General features: G+C 61.9%; 1 protein-coding gene across 1 annotated transcript; it reads left to right on the top strand.

Annotated features, from left to right (window-relative positions):
• Positions 1-212: 212 nt before the first annotated feature.
• On the top strand, positions 213-11,074 carry AQP8 (aquaporin 8). Its single transcript, XM_086473232.1, has 10 exons — positions 213-311; positions 919-924; positions 3,651-3,776; positions 4,916-5,031; positions 5,450-5,504; positions 5,618-5,955; positions 7,906-8,032; positions 8,784-8,998; positions 10,541-10,675; positions 11,032-11,074. Exons 1-10 carry the CDS (start codon positions 213-215, stop codon positions 11,072-11,074), a joined length of 1,260 nt encoding a protein of 419 aa, XP_086329358.1.
• Positions 11,075-22,161: the final 11,087 nt, after the last annotated feature.

Raw genomic sequence — 22,161 nt, 5'->3', positions numbered from 1 at the left:
GGGGCTTTGAAAGGAGAGTGACCTGGCAGCCCCGGGGTCTGGGCTGCGGGGGGTGTGGGGGTGGAGGAAGGTCCTGCAGAGGCCAGGGAACGTGGGTAGTAGGAAGGGGCAGCCAGAGGAATTGTGCCTGGTCGTACTTGCTGTCCTTGAAGCAAGATGCCGTTAATCCTCTTTGCTCCTCCCGGTGTCTGTGGTTGGGAAGGATGCGCGCGATGAGGATGCTGAGTCCAGTTGTCATGGCAAACCGAGGGAGTCGGAGCACGTGGTCCTTGCCTGCCTTGGAGATGCCTGTCACAAATTGTTCCCGACAGGTACAAGAAAATCCTCGTATCTGCTCCGTGCCGAGTCCTGGATGTTGAGCCTCGCTCTGTCCAACTTCCACCACGGTTTAGGTGATTACTGTGCCTGTGTTCCATCCACGTTACCCATGCCTGAGCATTGCCTGCTCACGCTTAACGGATGAATAAAAGAAGTCTGCTTCTAGAAAATTAAATTACTTGGTTCCTAACAGGGATTATCCAGCTGTAGGACCTGAACGAGAAGCAGTCGTTAGCACGTAGCATTTCAAGCTTCTCTGCAGAGTTACCAGTTCCTCATTTTGTGCTTACAAGAGCGTTCAGGTCTGTGCTGCTGGGGCACAGGGAAATGTGTTTATTGAGGATGGAAACGCTCCGTTGTAGTCAGCCTTACAGGGTGGTTGCGGGGAGCCGAGTGTTTGGTACTTGCAGGAAAGACGTGCGGGGGTGTGAGCTGCATGGGACTAGGAGCATCCATCCCTTCTTTGGGAGCTTGGTGGATTTTCGTGTTAAATACCAGGCTGAAGGTCTGGCTTCATCCTGCTAGTTCTTTTCCCTTCTCAAAAGCCAGTCTGCTCCGTGCATGCAGGACTGACCCAAATCTGTCCCTGTTTTCCGACAGACAGCGGTAAGTCTGTATTAAGAACCCTTGGAAATTTCCATCTGCACTCGAGCGTTACGGTAGCAATTTGAAGTAAAACTCTTATGCAATGTAGGATCTATAAATGGGCAGAGGTCAGCTAACCTGTGTTACTGCTACGAGCCGCAAATAATTCTGCAAGTTCTCATTCAGTAACAGTTGTGTAATCGTTGAGACCATCAGTCTCCAAGATAAATACTGTAAAGATAAGGCAGTGTCAAATGAGTTGCCTTTGCCTCCTTTATTGCTTTTTGAAAGAGCTGACCATGGATGCTGGCTATGCTGGGGTCTTTCCTCGCAGCACCACCACTGGGCAGCACCGAAATACTTTGTTGGTAACTTTTTAGAGTCGGGTGGTTGGAAGTCTGTCCTGTAAAACGTACCGGCACTTCTTCAGCAGCGACTCCACGCACGCCAAAGTCCTGCGCTTAAGCGTTGTTAAATGTTAATGGCACTTGAGCACGTCCTTAAGTGTCTGCTTAAGTGCTTTTGTGAGCTCAGGTGGTTTGAGCTTGGGTGCGATGGAAAAGCAGACGGAAGGTTGCAGATCCGTGCGGTGAAGCAGGGAGAAACAGAATGAAATGGGGGTTGGGGGGGGGGCGCTGGATAAAATGAGGGGTATTCTGAGTTTTCTGTCCAGGTAGATGGAGATGGGAACCTCTACAGCTCCTAAAAAGGATTTTTCAAAGCTGTTGCTTGTTTTGTACCGTTTCCTGTGCTAATTGACACAGTTGCTGTTGTCGCTGATTTAACAAATTGGTGCAAGCACAAACAAGGACAAAAATAAGTGGCTGCTAATACGAACAGATTTATCTGTTCTCATCCCCACGCCTTTTCCCATGAGCGTAGTTTCTGTCGAGCTTACCGAGTAAACCTGAGTGCCAAGTGTGTAATCTTATCCCTGAGGGGCAAAGGGTGCTGGGAGCAGGGTGGTTTTCTTTGCACGTTAGCGGTGTCTCTAAACAAAAGGCAGGTGCTGGAGCAGCCTCTTCTCAGAGTGGCACGGGGGAGGAATGTTGGACTGAGATGGAGCTTAAATTCGGTCTGTAGCAATCACGTACTACGTGTTGGGGAAAACGTATTATGGTCAAGAGTTGTAAGTGCAGGAAAGTCACAATTCAGGACAAATGTCAGAGGAATCCGGCACCACCTTCGCCGATTCATCGTGATAAATATAGATCCTGTATATTGCTGCTGTAAACCTTCTCAAGGCCGGGTTGGATGAGGAGCAGGAGCACCCTGGTCTAGTGGAAGGTGTCCCTGCCCATGGCAGGGGATTTGGACTAGGTGACCTTAAAGTCCCTTTCAACCCAAACCATCCTGTGATTCTGTGACTGCCGGGGAAAGCCCGGGCAGCCCCAAGCGTGCTGAGGTGATGCTGTTCCCTTCGAGCCTTGGTGCACCCGGAGGTCCTTGCGTTGCCCGTGCTCGTCCTGCCGGTAGCGTGGCTTCTGATCACACCCAGCAACCCTGCGCCCCTCTGTCTGGCGCCTCTCAGCGTAGCACAGCTGAAAACCTCAGATCACTCCTACGTGGCCGGTTTGTGTTTTGCCCGCCGGCCCTCCCGCGCTGCCAGGTCCGGTTCTGCCCCGTTGCTGTGATGGTTTGGTGATGAGCCAAGCGATCGCTCGGCCTCGCTTGTCCATGAGGACGTTCAGGTGGGATTTAGGCGCTCGAGAGCGCTGTAGGAGCCACAGCTGACGGGTGCTGAAAATATCGTTACTTTATTGGTTTGGGTTTGTCCCCTTTTGTGAGGTTACCTTGAATTTCGTACGGGAACTGTTACTTTGCCTTGTAACCGTCCTTACACCGAGGCAGTGGTTAGAGAGCAGCGGTGTGCCCTGGGCTCCAGGAAGAATGGCAAGAAACTGCCAGCTGCGCTGTTCGGTTAGCGGCACGTCAGCTGTGGCCCTGCAAAAAAACGTTTCCTTTTCCCTAATCCTCCAAAACAGATCACTCTGTGTTTTGTGCAGCGCTGAAATTTCCCAGGCTGGTTTCCTCCAGCGATTTTTTTTTTTTTTTTTTTTTTTTTTTTTTTTTTTTTTCCATCAGTCCTGCGTGGCCGACACAGGGTGCCCGGGCAGTGCTGGCTGGCTCTTGGTGGGGAGCTGCTTGGCCAGAGCTCCTGCCAGTGGGGGGAAAAAAGTGCCCTCACGACCGCGCTGCAGCGCGGTTGTTTCAGTCCTGGGCTTAGTAATAATTAATTCCTTTGTTGCCCGAACGCAGAGCATTTCCTCTAGACGGCTCAGGCAAACATCCCCGCTCCCCGAACACGAATGGTAAATGTTTAAAAGCCAAGGACGCGGGGTTAATCCTCGCTTTTGGGCTGTGACCTTCCAGCGCTCCGAAGCCATCGCTCCGCTGGGAGATGGCTGCAGCAGCCTGTGCGGCCGCGGTCCAGCCGTGATGGCATCGCCAGCGGGTATGCGGCAGCAGCGTCTGGAAGCGGCTGTTTTACTGCCTCTGCCCTGGCTGAGGAGGGGCAGAGCTGGGACAGGCTCCTTCCCGGGGCTTGCCCGCGCTGCCCGGCACTGCCAGTGACCTGGGGCAGCTCAGCCGCCTCGTGGTGCGCTGCCGCGATGCCGGCACCGCTTGTGCAGCGCTGTGAGAGCTGCTGGTGAGAAGCACCAGGTGAAATCTGGCCCTGCGTTACGTTGACCTCTCATATTAGATACCCCCAAAAATAAGTGAAATCTGGATTCCTTTTGCCCGAGTTAAAATCCCTCCCAGTGAGACCCTCGTCTGGTGGCACTGGGAGTGCGGTGACGGGTGGATCCAATGTCCCTGTTGGAAACTGGCTCCAGGTGACTGCGCTCTGCGAGCTGACGAGATTGAATCAGGTACTTTCCTGTTCCACAGGTCCATGCAGGGCCTTCAAAGAGGAGCCCAAAGACCAGCCGACCCCACCACTCGCTCTCCATATTCCACTGATTTCTATAACCTGATGCCAAGACCTTTTGTCTGTAGGAAACAAGCTCTTGGAAGGGAAGATGAGTTGGCAGGGGCTCGTTTAGAGGTGCCTGAACTGGGATTCCCTCGTAGCTCTGGCCTGACCCTTGTCTGTCGTGTGGCCAGCAACAGCCCTCCCTGGGACAGGCAAGTGGAAATTTCCTTCCCATCCCCGGTGTCTTGTGAAAACATCATAAACCATCCATGGCGTTCTTTACCCTTGCTTACGAGAGGGAAAAAAAATGTCTATAAACCCCAATCCTGAATTACCCACTACAAACATGGGACGCTGGAGGCGATTGCTCAAGGAGGTGAAATGCCGCGGGGCTCGTCTCCCGCGGGGTGGGCTGCATCCCTGCTCGGGGCGAGCTGCGCTGCAGAGCCCCGGGCGCTTGCAGGGGCGGGGGTGCCCAGCGTCCCCTGCCAGGCTGCAGCCTCCCAGCCGTGCCCCTCGCCTGCAGCTCCACGGCCGCCGCCGCGGCTCGCGGCCGGCTTTCCGGGCGGTGATCCCTTACGGAGGGCGCTGGGGGTTTGGGGAGGTTTTGAGTGTTGGGTCCACGTCAGCTTCCGAAGCTGCTGGTGGATCCCTTGGCACCTTCGCCAGCAGCCTGAGAGCAGGGCGAGGGGGATACGGGCCCCCCGCTTCAGGAGATCTGGGTGGGACCTGGGCTGTGGTTTAGGGGAACTGGTGTTGACTGTGGTTCAGGCAGGCTCCTCTGGTAACTCGAGGCAAATCGGTCGCTTTACCTGCTCGCTGGGGTCTGTAGGAAGGTTTGGTGATGGGTCTCTCCATGTGGATGCTGTCTTTAAGGTTTTAAAGCCCCTTAAGCGTTACCGATGCCACACAAGTTAAATCCCACGTGTTTGCTGTGCCCAAATGCACCAACAGCCGGCAGCTTTTGAGGGAGGCGTCTGCACTCCGTGCCTCACCCCAGACACTGCTCTGCGTCCTGGGCTGGCTCCGAGAGGCTTCAGTTTGCCTCCCCCGGTGTCAGCACGGTGCCTCTGGACGCCCCTTCCCGGGGTGCAGCCTTCCCCCTTGCTCCTCACCCGTCCCCCTCTGCACGTGTTTCGGGGCTCTCAGTCGCACCGTGCCGGCAGGGGCTCTGGTCTCTTCTGTTACACCCGAGCTCAGACTTCATTACAGTGAGCTAAGCCTTGGCCGGGCGTGATTTTTCACAAGGAGTGGTTTTTTCCCTCCCCAGAGCTACGTTAGCCACTTCCCAGGGCGCTGCTGGATCCGTGCGTGCCCCCGTGCATGCCATGTCATGGTCCTTCTGGCACGTGCTGCCTCTTGGCAGCACAAGTGGGTAAGAGCCGCCCGGTGAAGCCGGCCAGCTGGGCTTCACACAGGTGCCGGCACTCCAGGTACCTACAGAAAAGGAATCGCATCCTGAGTCTCGGCAGAAAACCTGAAAACAACGGCAACAGCAACAAAAAAACCACAGGGGGAAAAAAAAAAAAAAACCACGCCAAAGCCTTGAACCGAGGAACGGCGGTGATAAAGAGCTTTTATATCCCTGGGGGCTGGCCTATCCGCTTTTATTGCCCCCTTGCTTTTTAGCAATGCAAATCCGATCCATTTTTTAGAGCCTCCCATCCACTACCTCTTCATACAGGTCAAGGGAAGCCTGCCAGCCTTTCAGCGGGACAAGCGGGGTGCTCCTCAAGGGTCCCCGTCCCTGCACTGGGACCCTTCAGGGACCTGAGCCTGCATCTCCCGTTTCTCAAGCCCTCTGCTCTGGAGCGTCTCCTCGACCGTGCCCGCGGCGCTTGCTGCCGCCAGGACTCTGCCCGCTTTGCTCCAGCCCTGCTCATGGCCGCTCCCGAGCGTGACCATCCCCTAGTGAAGGAGACGATGGTCATCGACGTCCAGCCCAAGCCCGCGAAGCCTCACTGGTACGAGCGCTACCTCCAGCCCTGCGTGGCCGAGCTGCTGGGCACCGCGCTCTTCGTCTTCGTCGGCTGCCTCAGCGTCGTCGAGGACACGGAGGGCACGGGGAGGCTGCAGCCCGCCCTGGTGCATGGGCTGGCCGTGGGGGTCCTCGTCGCCATCCTGGGAGACATCAGGTAAGGGGGGGACGCTGGTACCTGGCGCTGTGCGTGCTCCCCTCGGCACCCCCTCCCGGGGGGGGGCAGCGGCGCGGTCCCTGCTGCAGCACCCGCACGGTTTCCGCGCGTGGGCAGGAGGAGATGCTCGTGTCTCCCCGCACGCTGCCCTCAGGATCTTCCCTGCCCCAAGGCTGGTGAGGCAGCAGCGCTGCGCTGCCGCCGAGCCCCTCGGTTAGCGGCACGGCTGCGTCGGTGGTGGCCGTCCGTAACGCCGCGGGTTCGCTTGGCTTGTGATGGCAACGCTTTATTTCTAGCCCCTTTTAATAAAAACGGTCCAAGCTGACACACAAGCATTCCTTTGGACGGCTGAGACGTTTCCTTTTAAAAGGATGTCAGAACAAAACATTTTGACCCCAGTATGCTACTCCCCTGTGTATTTTCAGGTGAAAATTTCAGATTCCATTTACAAACAGTTTCAACTCCCCAAAACCAGCATTTAGACAAACCTGCTCATTGAAAAAGGTGTTGTTTGGCGCTAAGATGTAGCTTTATCCTGTAGGAAGAAGCTGAAACGGTCCCTGTGGAGTTTTGTTCTCTTCCCTCCGGTCGGCTCCGCACAGCCCAGGGACGGGGTGGCTCCGGGCTGTCCCCTGCGGCACGCCGGGCTGGGACACAAACCTCCCCTGGCCGGGAGGGTGGCTCGGCCGGGCTCGTGTGCGAGCCCTGGAGCCCAGAGCAAACTGACCGATAATTTATCAGCGCCCCGATCGGGAGGGATGTGCCGCGGGGTGAGGTTTGTGCAGCGGGTGCAGTCTGTGACCCGGGTGTGTGTGTGCTGGCGGAGCTGAGCCGGGCACCCGCTGCACCCCAAGCCCTCGGCGGGGGGAGCAGCACAGCGGGGGCTTTGTGGTGAGGGGCTGCAGAGGTGTCTCAGGGTTCCCCGGGTTCCCCGTTAGCTCTGAAGCCAGGAGGAGCCGGCTCGGGGTCCTGCACAGGGAGATGTTCCAGCCTGAAGTCAGGCTTGAGAGGTTCGCGTCCAGAGAGGCTGGAGAGGAGCCTGGCTCGGGGCGAGTGCTCGCTGGCGGGTGGGTGCTCCAGCCAGGGCTTGTTTGCAGCCAGATCCTCCTTCAGCTCCCGGTATCCCACCCTTCCCGGGGGTATTTGCAGCCAGAGCCCTGTCTGGCCAAGATGATTGCTAGCCTAAACAGCACAACTTCTTGCTCTCGTATGATGGGTCTTTAATTACAGCTGCAGAATAAGATGTGATTATAGTTCCTAGACACTCTGACTCATCGGCCTCACTAGCAATTATTATTAGGGCTGATTGGTTATGAAACTTGTTCATTAATGCATGTCCCATGGTAATCTGCTTTAATTAGAAGGTATCTGAGTTTGTCTTGCATGCAGGCTTCGAGATGAACGATTCGGGTCTTGTCACGAGGCGAGCGCCGGCTCCTGCCAGCCCTTCCCGGGGCGGTGGTGGGCAGCGGGCAGGGATGCGGGGAGACCCGTGTGCCTTTGCCTTTACATCGAGCAGAGACAGATAAACCCTGAAAATCCCAGCAGAGTCCAGCAGCACTGGTGTGGCTGGGAGGTCACCTCAGCCCTGCCCGACAGCGCTTGTCCCCTTCCCTGCCTCCCTGGGGGACACGTGTCCTCCCCTGGCAGCGCTGCAGCAGCTCCTGGGAGCACCTGGGGGTCTCTGGAGACCCAGCCCCAAATCCTGTCCCTCCAGCTGCACCAGGGCAGCTCCTGCCCCTGCCAGCGCTGTAGGAGGGGTTGGGTGTCCAGCGTGGAGACGCTGCTGCTTCGAAGCAGTAACTGTAGTGGAAGGAAACGGCCGGATTCCGCTCTTCTGCGGCACTTCCTCACGGGAAGGACCAAAAAAGCATTTGTGGCTTGATCCCCCCGGGAGTGAACCCCACCCTGGGGACGAGCCCCTCGCTGATGCTCCTCTCTCCTTTGCAGCGGAGGCCACTTGAACCCCGCCGCGTCCTTGCTCGTGTGGCTGGTCGGCGGGATGAACGTCTCCATGATCATTCCTTACGTGATCTCCCAGCTCTGCGGAGGGATGGTAGGAGCCGGCCTGGCGAAGGTACGGACCCCTCGGGAGTCTCTTTAACCGGGGCCTCGGCGCGTCGGTTCGGCGTGTGGTTCGGGGCGCTGGTCTGTCACAAGGTGACACGGCTCAGAGGTTTCCCGCGTGGGCGCGGGGCTTGTCTGGCGCTGGGGGCCGGGGTGCCCGGTTCCTCCTCCCGGGCCTGTCACGGTCTGGCTGCAGGACTCGGACCGCTTGCCGCCCGCCGCAGGCTCGGTTTTGGCAGTGCCGCGCGGGTGTGGGGGTGCTGCCTCTGCACGGCGCTCTGGGGCCCGGCTAATTAATTCTCGACGGCAGCTGCTCTCCAGAGGTTTGCTGTGGCGCGCTAACGAGGCACGGCACGACGCGCGGTACCTCCGCAGCTCCAGGCAGTTTCCCGCACGGGCTTTGCCTGCGCTTCTACTCGCGGCACGGTGCCGTACGGTTACCTTCGGTTTGGTGCCGCCCGTCCCCAGCGCCCAGCCAGCGGCACGCTGCGGTTTGGCCGCAGCAAACCCCTCGGCAGCTCATCCTGCCCGGGGAGCGGTGGCTGGATCAGTATCTCGGGAGGCACGGAGAGCCTTCGCTAATGAGTTTATATTTGCCAGGCGCTTAGGGCTGGCTTTCAGGAGGAAAGTGATGAGATTAGCTCCTCTTTAACCTGATGCGGCGCCCGCCCACGCTCTCCTGCCAGTGAGCCCATATGCCCGTTAAAGCCCACAATATGGAGCGTGGACGGCACAAACAGGGCTTCCCCCTCCCTGCGCAGGCCGTGGCGGCGAGCGAGCGGTTTGCGAACACCAGCGGAGGAGCCTTCACCATCATCAAGACCAACGAGCAGATCCCCTTCGCGCTCGGGTGCGAGATCATCATCACCACCTTCCTGTTCCTCGCGGTCTGCCTGGGCGCCATCAATGGGAAGACCAAGAGCCCTATGGCGCCGTTGTACATCGGCTTCGCGGTCACCGTCGACGTCCTGGTGGGGTGAGCTCGTGAGTCCTCTGCCCGCGTGCGTTCAGGAGGATGGAGCTGGGCTCTGCTCGGTGATGGCCAGTGGCAGGACAAGGGGCAACGTGTGCAAGCTGGAGCACAGGAGATTCCACATTAACACAAGGAAAAATTTTTTCCCTGTGAGGGTGGCAGAGCCCTGGCACAGGCTGCCCAGAGAGTGGTGGGGTCTCCTTCTCTGGAGACATCCAAAACCCGCCTGGAAGCGTTCCTGTGTGACCTGCTCTGGGTGGTCCTGCCCTGGCAGGGGGGCTGGACTGGGTGATCTTTTGAGGTCCCTTCCAACCCCCGACGTTCTGTGAGTCTGTGATCTGCTCCAGCAGCGCTGTCGCTGGGCAGGGTGCCTTGAGCTGGGGGTCAGGATGGGACCACCGGCTGCGGGCACAGAGCTGGTGCTCAGAGCTCCCCGCGGTGCTGGCTGAGCTCCAAGCACCCCGCAACACGGCTCCCCCGCTCCCTCCCTGCGTCCGGCAGCGGGGAGGAGAGAGTGCCCGTGCCTGGGATGGGGTGGGATGGGGTGAGATGGGGTGGGATGTGCCCCCTTGCAGCACAGCCCAGCGCCTCCTGGCCAGGGCAGCTGAGGAGAGCCGAGCACGCTGCAGAGGCTGGTGCAGGAGCCCACTGGCCCCTCTGATGTTTTTGGGGAGAGCTGCTGGGCGCAGCCCAGCCGGGGGCGGGAGAAGCCGGTGGCTCGAGCCCAGCGCGTGGCGCTTGAGCCGGAGCGGCCTTTACAAGGGCCCGTTACGGGCTGATAACGCCGAAGGGCCGCACGGGCGGTGTTTGTCGTAGGAAGCCCTGAGCAAACAGGAGAGGGTTTATCTGGAGCCGTTCCTCGCCGCCTGCCCTCGTAGCTGCTGGAAACGCTGCCAAGCTCGGCCTCGGCGCAGGCCGGCGTTTCGGGCGAGCAGCCTGGGTCTTGTGCCATCGCAATCAGATAACGAGCGCACGCAATTATGAATGTTAATGGGTTGTTTAGTTAAGGCAGTGCCCCCTCTAGCGGGTTTCGGAGCTCTTATTTAAACACTGCACCAACCGCGTGTGCAAATATTTATCTGTTGCAGTTTTCTTTAATCTGTAAACACTATTGTCTCCCCTGCCCCGCTCCACTACCTACGCGTGGCACGGAGCTTTCCCTGCGGAAAAGCCCGGCTCCCGGTAAGCCCCAAAATAGACTCGGCGCTCGTGCTCCCACCCCGCACACCGGGTTTTCCCCGATTAGCTTGCAAATGCTCGTGAGCAAAGGCAGGTGAGCAGCCGCTCGGGTCTGGGCTTCCTTACGCTGCTGGAGCAAACTGGCCCTGGGCACCGAGCAGCCGTGCCTGGATGGGGTGGTCCGAGCCCACCACCTGCGCAGAGCAGGGCCGGACCCCCAGTAAGGAGCCCCGGGAGGGGTACGCCACTGCCTTCCCACCCAGCACCCCCTCCCAGCCCGTGGATCGCCCTGTCCCGGCAGCGAGGGGCGCGGGTGCTGGTCTCGCGTCCCGCAGGGCTGACGCAGCCGGTTTGTTCCTCTTTCAGAGGCGGCGTGTCCGGAACCTGCACGAATCCTGCCAGAGCCTTCGGGCCAGCTGTGGTAGCAAACTACTGGGACTATCACTGGGTTTACTGGGTAGGGCCCATCATCGCCGCCCTCCTTGTCAGCGTGGTGATGAGGTACGTGGTGCCCGCGGTGGTCAGGACAGCAGAGCCGTGCAGGCTGACCCCCCGCTTCCCACCCTGCTGCCTCCCCGGGGGCTCTGCCCTGCACGCCGCCCAGCTGCTTCCCTGCTCCCTGGGTCTTTTTCCAGAGAGGTGTCCAAGGGCTGGAGACTCCTTTCCCCTCTCCTTCCTGTGAGCTCAGGGTGACAGCAAAGATCTAGCTTGGATCCAAATCCCCGTGTTCACTCCAGCCCTGTGGGGCGAATCCAGGCTCAGGCTGGCGCTGGGCTGGTGCTGGGTTTCTGTCACGCACTTGCAGTGGCAAAAACGCTGACCCCCAGTTTCTCTCTCTCTTTTTGGCCTCCCCAAAGGCTCCTGATGGGCGACCGGACCACCCGCCTGCTCCTGAAGTGATGCCGGGCGTGGGGCCACGCGCGTGCCGTCGTCGCTGACCTGCGGCTCAGCACAGCCGGCGTGAAGCCCCCTGCTCCTGCTCCTGCTCCTCGCCGTCCCACCTCCCCTCTGCGTCTCCCAGGTAGCCCGTGCTCGGGAGATGGCTCACTTGACGCTGCAGGGATGATGGAAAGCAGCCCAGCCGAACTGAGCAGCCCTGTGCTGGCAGCACCGCTCCCACCCCGGTTCCCAGGGCTCTGCCAGGCCCTGCTGCGGCTGCAGGACGGGCTCCCCAGGAGCATCCTCTGACCCGCACCGTTGCCCGTGGGGTCCCAGCCTGCCCCGGCACTGGCCGGGCACAGCGTCCGTCCCACCAGGGCTGTGCCTGAGCATCTGCCGTGCTGGGGAGCCCAGTGCCCCCAGGGTGGGCACCTCTGCCCCGCGCTCAGCGGCTCCGGTGTGCGTGGCCATGGCCAGCAGCGTGGTGCTGGGCTGCTCTCCGGGAGCCTCTCCAGCTCCCTGGGGCAGGGGGTGAGAGCTGCTGGCTCCCGGGCGCCCAGCGAGGAGCCGGCCGTGGCCTGGCGAGGAGCTGAGGCCGGCAGCCGTGCCCCAGTGCTGGCACTTTGCTTTCCAGCCTCTTCGTGACAAATCCATCCCCAGGCCCGACGCAGCTCCCTCCCTCTGCCCTGCCCCACGCCAGCTCCTGCGTTTGTCTCCCGTTCCAGCATCTCTCCTCTCTCTCCACCAGCTCCCTCCTCAGCATCCAGCCCCGGCGGGAGCCCATGCTCCAGCATGGCGGGGTGCCCCTCCATGGCAGCCCCCTCCCCAGCTCCTGTCCCCCCCCCTGCAGGTCCAGGATGAGGCCAAGTGGCTCTTGCCTGGGGCCTGCCCCCCGGAGGCTGCCCTATAGGGGGGTGACGGGTGCGGGGAGCCCTGGTGACAGTGATTTCTGTCCCTGTTTGGCATCAGGAGGGGCAGGGGGTGACGCACCCGCTGAGACCTCAAAGTGGGTCTGTCCCTCCCTTGCCAGAGGATGGGTGCAGGGGTCCGGGGGGGCTGCCTTGCCAGAGGGAGCTGTGCCATAAGCAGGAGTCAGCAGAAGGCGAGTGATGGAGCTGTGTGGGCAGGGGGAGAGGAGCCAGCGCGGCAGCTTTACGTCAGCCGGGTATCCGTCCCCTACGGCAGCTCTGCCCTGACTCAGCGTGCGGACTCACCGCAGCCTCCCCCATGGCGGGGATTCGTAGGGACCCCATCCCCACCCCTCGGAGGGCTTGTTGGGTGGCAAACCAGCACAGTGCCCCCAGCCCCAGCAGTAACCCCTCGAGTTACCTGGCTTCAGTCACTCCTCATTTTGCAAACTTTTAACTTGGGAAATATCTGTCCCTTTCCCAGCCACTGCAGGAACCCTGGGCCAGGGGCTGTGCTGGGAGAGCTGTGCCCCCCCCCCCCCCCAGCCCAGCCCCCGGGGCATCAGGCAAGAGACTGGGCTGGAGGGCAGGGGGACCCACGACTGGGAAAGGGCCAGGCTGCCCCAGGCAGGACCCGCAGCATCTTCCCAGGGCCAGGACCTGTCTGCTGGGCTCTGGCTGTTCCCCCTCTCCTGCTGCCAGTGGGTCCGGAGGAAACCCCCCGGGGAAAGCAGCTGCTTCCTACCTCTCTCCACAGGCTGCTGTCACAGGGGTGTCCCCGTGGGGCTGGCAGAGCCCTGCACAATGTCACCTCTCTATTTTCAGCTTGCTTTCTGTCTTCCCAGCCCGGGAGGTGACCCACACATACACACACGCACAAAGATGTCGTCCCTTTTAGAAAAGGACGAGGCCGCAGAGATGCTGAAGTGAGGAAATACCCGAGTTGCAGCATCCCCGACCCGGGGTGTGCGTGTTTGCCTGCACCCCTGCCCGCAGGCAGCTCTCCCGGGGCTGGGCAGGGGTCTCGTACCCCGGCGTGGGCAGCACAGACCCAGGTGAGCCGGGGCAGGGGCAGCTGCTGGGTCAGGAAGGAAAATGATGCAACCCCGCAGAAGGAGCCAAATAGCGTGAAGATGTCACCGGGACGGTTGTCATGGCAACGCCACCAAAAAAATAAAAAAAAAAAATCCAAACCAAACAAGGAGCGAAGTCACTGCTTCCTCCCCAGAGGGACCCTGGGGGTGCTGGTGGGAGCTGGGGGCTGTGGGGAGCCACCATGGGGACCCCAACCTGCCCCGGCCCCTGCTTGGGGTGCAGAGCTCTGCGGGAGCGGGGCTGCAGGCGTGACGGGCGCCCACCCTCCCCTTCCGAGAGGCAGCGGGGCCTGCGACGCCGCAGGAACCACGCTCGTGGCTGCAGCTGCCTCCTGCGCCCCGGCTGCCTCCTGCGCCCCGGCTCCGGGGCCCTTGGCCCGGCGGGGGGCTCGGGGCCGTGGCCCCGCTGGGGCGGTGGTGCCGCCGGCCGGTGCCGGGGCGAGGGGGGCAGGAGGGGGGGATGGCCCATGCGCGGCTGCGCGCGCTCCCCTGTTTCGCTGTTGCTGCGTTCAGCACGTTCACTTTTAACTCGCCAGGGTGGTTTTTAATAAAGCATCTGTAATACTGCGTTGTTTTTCCCTGAGTATTATTAAAGAGTTTAATTTATGCTAATTAAATACCAATTAACTTCCAAGCACTTAATGCGCTTTAAGGACATCAAATACATCTCGTTCGCATTCAGCTAAACCTGCATCAGGCCTGGCCGTGGGTCTGCACCGTGTTTTTACCGGCACACGGATCCGCCGCAGAGCCGGGACGCTGCCTGGCGTTTTCCAGGTTCTCGTGCCCCTGGGGCTGGAGATGCCGCTCGGGAGCGGGGCAGGCGCGGGGCACCGGTGCTGGGGGCACCTGTACCTGACGGGGCGGTAATTGCTGAGGTTTGGGGCTGGCGAGGACACCGATGCTCGCACCCCTCTGTGGGGAAAAGCCCGGGGGGAGCCCAGGGTGCTCGCGGGTCCACGGGAGCCAGCGAAGGCTCTGCAGACGTGGCACACGTGCTCGCCAGGGCGCGGCTGGCACCGCCGCTTTGGGGCCACGGAGAGAATAAACCCGGGTGTGCTCTGGGAACGGCATCGGGAGGATGTTTGTCTGTCCCTGGTCTGCCCGAGCCCCTCCCGCCCTCACACTGCAGCTCTTTCACTCTGGGTAAATACCCTGGTTAAACATTGACCGGGGGAAGAAAGCCACGCTGCTGCCGGCGGTCGGGCTCCCCGGTGCCAGCCCGCCCGTGGGGAGCAGCCCCCACCCGTGGGTTACAGCCGTGTGTTTGTCCGCGGCGGGAGGCTCCTGCCGAAGCCCCGAGGGATGGGCACCGAGCCGGGCTGCTCGCCCGTGGCTCACGTCCAGCAGCGGAGGAGCCCGGACCTCGGCTTGTGGCCCCGATTTGAGCCGGACCCCTGCCCAGCCTACGCGACCCCCCGGCCACGCAGGAGCTCCTGCTGCGTTTCACGCCCTGCCCTGTTCCCCGACCGGCGGCCGATGCCCCGGTCCCCAGCGGGGGTGACTCTGCCCACCCTGTCTGGTGGCTCCGTGGGGCACAGCCCGCGGCAGCAGCATCACGCTGGAAAGGCAGCGTGCGAAGGGGCGAATTAATGAGTCGGTTAATTCGGCTGGGTCTCCTTCTCGGGCTCGCAGACCTGCCCAGCTCCACCGCGCGGCAGCCCCCCGGGACCAGGGAGCTCACGGCCCGTCGGGCAGCAACGCCGCGCCGTGGTGGCGAGCGAGGTGCTGCCCAGGGTGCCCCCGGCGCGGCGCGTGGTGGGATGTTGCCCACCCACTGCCCAGCTCAGCCCTGAACTCGGTGACGTGGGGCCACGGCTGGACCTGGGGGGGGTTCCCTGCCCCTCTGCTGTCCCACAGAGCCAGGGTGGGATGCAGCCCCGTACCCCGACTGGGAATACCCCATGGCATACCCCATGGCTGTGCGTGGCCGTAGCTGTAAGGGCAGCCTCGGTGGGCAGCAGCTCGGCCCCGCTGTCTGCTGGAGTGGGGTGACTTCTCCTTCCCGGCACCCCCTGGGCAGGTGAGGGATGGATCCGCCGGGAGGGAGCTCTGCTCTCCCAGGCTGCTCTCTGGGATCCCAAACACTGACGCCGCAAGACCGAGTCCCTTTCCACGGGAGCCCCGGCTCCATTGCTGCGCCGATGGCCGAGCACTCCCGAGCTCATCAACAGGAGAGGGACCGTCCAAGCGGGAGGGAAAGACGGGCTGGAGCAGCAATAACTGCGTGTTAGCGACGGTCAGACAACAGCCCTCCTGCCAAGAACCCACCGGGGCCGTGGGCTCAGCAAGGCGCCGAGCGGTGCTGGCCCCGCGGTGGGTATTTGCTCCGCGGTGCAGCCTCCCCGGGTGAGGTTTCCCTGCCCGCGGGCTCACAAAAGGCTTTTCATCCACGGGCAGAACAACGCCTCGCTGTTCCTCCGCCTGCTCTCCTGCCGCCGCTGACCCCGCGGGCCAGGAAAGGAGGAGCCCTCGGAGTTTTTCCTTCCAAATTCTCCCCTCGGAAGGATCAGGGGTGTCTGGCAGTGTGCTCCCCCAAAGCCTCCTCTTAAAATAGCCGCATCCCCGCGCAGAGGCAGCACATCGAGATGCCAAGAGTGCGGCTGTGGTGGAGTGTGATGGATGAATGCTTTTTGGAACATGCCCCATGAGAGCATCTGGGAATTCTCACTTCGCTCTGCTGTAAAGGTTTTCTTTGCCCGTCTACAGCTGGAAAAATCACAGCTTTAAAAATAAAAGGTGATTTAATTCTTTTAGCTCATTTTATGCATCGGGCAGAACCGCAGTGGCTGCAGAGGGCGGGCGCAGGCAGCAGCGAGCAGGGGTGGCCGGGGCAGTGGGATGCTCTGCCCCTCGCCAGCCCCCGCCGGCCAAGGCTGGACCCACACCCACGGCACCAACCTGCTCCTTGGCTCCTTGGTTCCCTCCTGCCTGTGGGAGCAAACTGGGGGGCTCTGGCCCCAGCCATTATTAGAAAAAAACCAACTTCAAAACGGGAATTGCACTAAAATCTGGACGCAGGCAGGGCAGCAGCAGCCTCAGCACAGGGCCAGGGGGGCGTTGCAGGCCCTTCATGAAAAAGCAAAGGGAAGCGCAGCCCCCTGACTCCTCTGGTGCTCACGGGTGTGACAGGAGCCTTGCAGGGGAGGGGGCACCCAGGGGGACACCTGCAGCAAGAGCCCCACACCAGGGGCTGCTTGGGAGCAGGGAGCAGTGCGGCTCCTGCAGCTCCTGCGGCTCCTGCAGCTCCTGCAGCCCCGAGGGAGGGGGCAGGGGGGCTGCGGCGCCCACAAGGCTTCCAAGGCAGCTCGGTATTTGGCTGGTACATCGCTCCCAGCCTACCCCGAACACATCTCCTGGGTCTCTGCGTGAGCCCTCGGAGCACCCTGCTCGCCACCCGGGGTGCCGGTGCCACGGGGAGCTCCCATGGGTGCTCACTGCTGGGTTGGGGCGAGCGTGGCGGTGGCTGCGTGGGCACCGGCACGGGGGTGCAGGGGACAGTGGAGGTGGGCGATGACGTGCGGAGCCAGAACCGCGCGTGAGCTGGCAGCTGTATGTAGGAGACGGGGAGCGAGGCGATGGTAAAGGGAGTGGGAGTCTAAATGTATTCTGGGGAAGCTTTGAAAGCCGTGCCACTAGTGGGGTCCAGGCGGCGCAGGCGCGGGGACAAGCCCGTGCCCTCCCGTGCTTGGGTGGTGCCCCGAGGCCGGGCAGCATCGCCCGCCGCCGTACCGCATCGCTCACCACCGTGCCATGTCCCCTGCCGCTGTGCCACATCCCCTGCCACTGTGCCACATCCCCTGCCGCTGTGCCACGTCCCTCACCACCATGCCACGTCCCCTGCCGCTGTGCCATGTCCCTCGCTGTTGTGCCACGTCCCTCACTGCTGTGCCATGTCCCCTGCCTCCGTGCCGCCCGAGAACAAGGCACAAAGGCCAGAGCAGCCTCCCCGCCATTAGCGTATGAGCAAAGGGCACTAACGAGCATCACCACCGCACGCAAAGCTCCGGGGGCTTCTGCAAAGGACGGCAGCTGGAGGGATGAGGGTGTTTCACGGGAGGCAGGCGGGGATGTCCCCAGCTCAGCTTTGGGGCTCTGACCAAGGAGTCCCAGACCTGATCCCTGCAGCAGAGCGGGAGAGGCCCTGGAGCACGGAAGGGAAACGGGGGGAGAGGGGCTTAGCCCTCCGCTTCCCACCCCCTGCTTCTGCTTCTACTCCTCATTTTATTGATCTTCCATTTCTTTTCGCTGTCATCGTCAGCCCACTCGGGCTCCCCAGAGAGGAGCCAGCACAGAAATGTGCCTCCTGGGAGGGAGCCGGGGGACGGGGTGGTGCGGGGACCTGGGACCCCCGGAGCCGCGCTTCCCCCCGGCTGGCGGGGGAGCCGAGCCGCTCACGGCAGCAGGGGCTGCACCTCCTCTCTGCGCACCCGGTGACATTCAGCCTCGCTTCCCCCAGCACCAGAGCGTTTCTTTACCCAGCACCACTCGAGCTGGAGGATTTACATCTTGAAGGGTTTTTAAGATGGATTTGGATAGATTTGTATTTCCAAGGATTTTTTTTTTTCAGCTTTTGCCACTTCAAATGTTTGTGGAGAGGAATTAATAAACAGAAACGGCACAAGGCAAAGCCTCAGATAACTCATTTGTGCTCACGCCAACGCGATGGCAGTGGAAGTGTGGGTTCAGACACGAAACTCCTGACCCTCGCCGCAGGGCTTGGTCCGAGTACCGCCGGTGGAGGTGCACGAGCAGCCTGTGGTCCTGCTCCCCAGGCCATGGGGCCCCTCTCCACCCCACGGCGTGTCCCCAGCACTCCGTGGTCCCTACTGGGAGAGCTGCTCCCCTCCTCAGCAGCAGGGCCACTGCCTGCCCTCCACCCCTGCACCCAGTGCCAGAGGCAGCACAGGCTCCTGGTCACCATGGAGACCCAGGAGGAGGATTTTGAACCATCTTAGAGAAATTTCTGCCTCCCCCCAGCCGTGGGCAGCCGGTTCTCTTGCTGGGCTGCGGCATCGTGCTGCCCAGCCCCATGCAGGGGCTGCAGAGCCAACGGCACGACGGCACTTGTGGCCGTGTGCCCCGTTCTCGTCCCCATCCTCCTCCAAGGTCAGCCTCGACGGAGGTCGCTGGTGCTGACCCACGGGCTCTGCGGGGAGCGGGCAACGGGAGCCCCCCGCTGCTGTGTGCCGGCCTTGGGGCCGCGTCCCCTCGCTGGGACGCAGCGTCTGGTCTTGAAACGGGCTGAAACCACCTCCTGGCCCCATGGCGGGGCTGTGAGCCCAAGCCGAAGGGCAGCTCCCAGCGGGCTTGTCACCCCTCCCTTGGGACGCTTCGGTCCCTTGCCAGGACTTCTGTCTGGGTGTGCGCCCTTCTCCCATGCCGGCAGCAGCAGGGCCAGTCGGGGGGCACCGTGGGACCACCACGAGCCTTTGGGCAGGCGCTTTCCTCCCCAGGCCAAGCAGAGAGCAGGCAAGAACCCCCCACCCTCCAGCCTGACATCAAAGCTGGCAGAGCCATCCCTGCCCCAGGGCTCCCCCATTTCTCCTCCAGCCCCACGCCGTGTTCTTCCGTTGGCCCTGAGATTCGCCCGCTGCTGCCAGCAAGACCCTCCCAAGGGTTTTGCTTCGGAAACAAGAGTTTCCATCGCTCTTTGCTGGGTTTCTCAGCTTTCGGAGGGTAACAAACCTCCATTTTTCGAGCAGAGAGGGACGAGAGCGGCGGGGCTTGGAGGCGTGGGGGTGCTTTGGCTCCATACTGCCAGCCGTGCCGACGTCGGGGCGAGAGGCGCGAGGGCGAAGGAGCTCGCCGGCCGGCGAGCTCCTTCGCCCTCGCGCCTCTCGCCCCGACGTCGGCACGGCCGGAGACCCGCAGCAAAGGCTGGGTGGAAGGCGAACGCTAACCGGGTTCTGCGCTGGCAGCAGCCGGCACGCTGCACAATAAATAGCCATTTTAATTACCGCACAATATTTACAAGATCGCTTCCTCATTTGGGAAAACTACAACAAATGCTCCATCGAAATGATCAACGCCGCGCAGGGAGAAAGCGCGGGGCCGATAAAGAAATAGATCGGCCGCTGATGAAAGAGTAATTGGCAGCTCGGCGCTGGCGTGGCTTCCTCCTCTTTCTTGCAACCGTGGTGCGGGTGATGGCAAAGGGCATCCCTGGCGTCGCCAGCATCCCCAGCATCCCCAGTGCCCGGGTGGTGCATGGCAGCCGTCCCTGCACTGGGGGGTGGTCCGGCTGACCCCCCTTGCGGTGGGCAACACCAGGGAGGTTGGGCAGCTGGGCCCCGGGGAGGCCAAAAGTGGACGCGTGAAGGTTGGGCAGAGGGTGCTGAGCTGCCAAAACGCCTTTCGGACGGGTGGGTTTCTCCCGCCTGCAGGGACCACCGCCCGGGAGCTGCCCCCAGCTCTGCCTGCAGTGCTGCCCGACCCCTGATGCTATTCCCCACGCTGAGGGTCCCGGGGGTCACGCCGTGATTTGGGACCCTCAGCTTCATTTAAGCCCAAAATACAGGGACACGGCGGAAAAAATCGCTCCGGCTATACTCACAGAGGGGCAGGGGGCAGAGTGGGCTGCTTCCCCCCCCCCCCCCCCCCCCCATTTTTGGTGTCTGAGCGGTTGACAGGGCGGGTGGCTGTCCCCAGCCCCAGAGCGCGGATGCCGCCGGTCCCGGGGGGTCCCGCACCCGGGGACCCCCCTCCCTGCGGGACCAGCCTGCGGAGCCCCCCAGCGCCTGGGTCGGGCCGGGCGCCCCCCGCCGCGGTGAGCATCCCCCTGGCCCGGCGGGGACTGTCGCTGCGGGGCGGGGGTGGCCCCTGGGTACCGACCCCCCCTCACCTCCGGCTGCCCTTCCCCTCCCCCCCCCCGCGCTTTTTCCCCTTTTCTTCCTTTTTTTTTTTTTTCCTTTTGCAGCGCTCCCGTTGCCATGGGAACGGTGACATTCCCGAGCCGGGCGGGGCTGCCGGGAGGAGCGGAGAGAGCACCGGACACGGGTGGGGGCTCCCACTGATTGGGGGGGGGGGTGTCCTTGAGTGGAGGGGTCCCACGTATGGGGGGGGTCCCACGTGTGTGTGGGGGTCCCACGTATGGGGGGGGGCGTCCCATGGGTGGGGGCTCCCTAGGTTGGGATCTCCTCGGGATGGAGGTGTCCCACGAGGCGGGGGGTTCCCACGGGTTGGGGGCTCCCCGGGTGCGGGGTCCCCCTGTGAGCACCGCCTCTGCAGACGGCGGCAGGGCCAGGGCCAGCGGGGTCCCCCCCGGCCGGTGTCCCCCAGCGCTGACGCCAGCCCGTGCCAGCAGCTCGCCCTGGCTGAGCACCAACCCCACGACGGCGATGCTGCCCCGGCAAAGGGGGGTCTGGAGAGCGGGCAGGGCGCCCCACAGGCGCTGTCGTGGCTGGGACACCCCAGAAACAGGTCAGGCCGAAGGCTTCCAAGGACATTTGACAAAGCAGCGGGATTTAATTATGTCCAGGCACCTGCTGGCAGCCCAGCGAGTCGTTTCAGGGGAGGAGATTCCACCTCGAACGGAGGAGGGCTGGGGGAAAATGGCAGGATGGCCCTTCGGGTGCCAAATGTTCGTTTAATAACGGAGCTCACGGGACCCGACGGACACGGTCCAGCCTGAGCTGGGACCGCTGAGGATTTCACCTTCCGCCCGCTCGTTCCAGGAGCGGGCAGCCCTGGAGCAGGACGATGCCTGGCAAAGCCCAGCGACATCTCGTCGTTGTCCCCAGGCCTCAGCGCTGTCCCGGGGGCGGGGGGCAGAAGCAACTGGATTTCATAGCGAGGCTGGGAAGAGGGATATAGAGGGAGAGCTGGGGAAAGCGGCTGGCTCAGAGTCTGCTGGCGGAGCACAGACCCTCCTCCTGTGTCACCGCGAATGTGGCCACCGCCAGTGACGAGGATTATTCTCACCTGAGCACACCTCAGCCGCTCGCGGGCTGGGTGCAGCGCGTGGGTTGGCCATGGCCTGGCATCCGCACACAGAAATGAGTTAAAACCCCCGCGGATGACTTCCACGGCGCTTTGTGCCCCTGGCCCTGTTGCTCCTGGGTCTCTGTGGCCCTTCCAGAAGTCCAGGGACAGGAGCTGGGTCACGCACTGCGGAGCCAACGTCCGTCGGCTCTCGGGTGCTGCGGAGCTCCTGGCTCTGAGAGGGGCAGGAAGGAGCTGGAGGAGCCGTGGTCGGTTGGGAAAAGCCAGAAAACAATTTACAGCTTCCTCCAGATGGCAACCAGTGCAATCTGGCTAACAAACACACATGAGCAAGCGTCAGGGAGGGATAAATAAACCTCGCAGCTCGTGGAGTAAACCAACCTGCCGTGATTTACAGCAGAAAAATCCCACTCGGCCAGTGCTGAGCTCCCTCCCTTTCCCTGCGCTGGGGTTGGTGGGGTGGGCTGCTGGGGTGGGACCCAGGGGACACACCAGGGCAGCCTGGCACCCACATCCCTCCAACCAGCTGCCCGGGGGATGCCCTTGGGGTAAACGAAACCCAACAGCAGCTGAGGCGCTGGGTTCCAAAACCCAAGTCATTTAGTCTAGTCATTTAGCTAGAGAGGAGTGAAAACCTCATGCAAATGTTTTCCATTCAAAAATTCTTTTGATTTCTAAATTAGTAGAGCAGCAAGTCTTTCTGGGGGATTTTTCTTTTCAATGTTTTTTGATGAAACTTTTTCAAATGTTTCTGGAAATTCACCAACAGGTAGGTTTTTCTCTGTTTTCAATATTTCTTTTTTTTTTTTTTGGTTGCTTTTCCTTCCCAGCTTTGTCTGACTTTAAACATTAGCGGTCTGAGTGGTACCGGGCGGTCCCACCCTGTGCAGAGCAGACCAGCTTGTCTGCAGCTCTGGCACTGGAGTCCCCAAGCCATCGCCAGCAGGAGCTCGCTCGCCTGGAGGGACCCAGCCGGAGAGGAACCGCCGGACCGCAGAGGCGCGATGCCGCAGCGGAGGACGGCAGCAGTGTCGGTGGTGAAGCTGCAGGCGGGCTCCCGGGGTCACCGCTCCTCGGAGGGAAGGCGAGCCGCCTGGGCCACGGCTCTCGCAGCCCGGCAGCGACGCTCCGGTGACACAAACCTGCGTGGAAGGATCCACAG

This window comes from Leptosomus discolor, chromosome 14, assembly GCF_034619465.1.
Source record: "Leptosomus discolor isolate bLepDis1 chromosome 14, bLepDis1.hap2, whole genome shotgun sequence".
NCBI classification, from domain to species: domain Eukaryota; kingdom Metazoa; phylum Chordata; class Aves; order Leptosomiformes; family Leptosomidae; genus Leptosomus; species Leptosomus discolor.
The sequence above is the reverse complement of the archived record's forward strand: the minus strand, read 5'-3'. Positions and strand labels throughout refer to the sequence as shown.

What these genes read in the sequence shown, in the direction of transcription:
- AQP8 (XM_086473232.1), top strand. Translation starts at nt 213, where the DNA reads ATGAGGATGCTGAGTCCAGTTGTCATGGCAAACCGAGGGAGTCGGAGC. An exon ending in CGAGCTCAGACTTCATTACA is followed by an intron (nt 5,032 to 5,449) that starts GTGAGCTAAGCC and finishes CTTGCTTTTTAG; the next exon opens with CAATGCAAATCCGATCCATT. An exon ending in TAGGAGCCGGCCTGGCGAAG is followed by an intron (nt 8,033 to 8,783) that starts GTACGGACCCCT and finishes CTCCCTGCGCAG; the next exon opens with GCCGTGGCGGCGAGCGAGCG.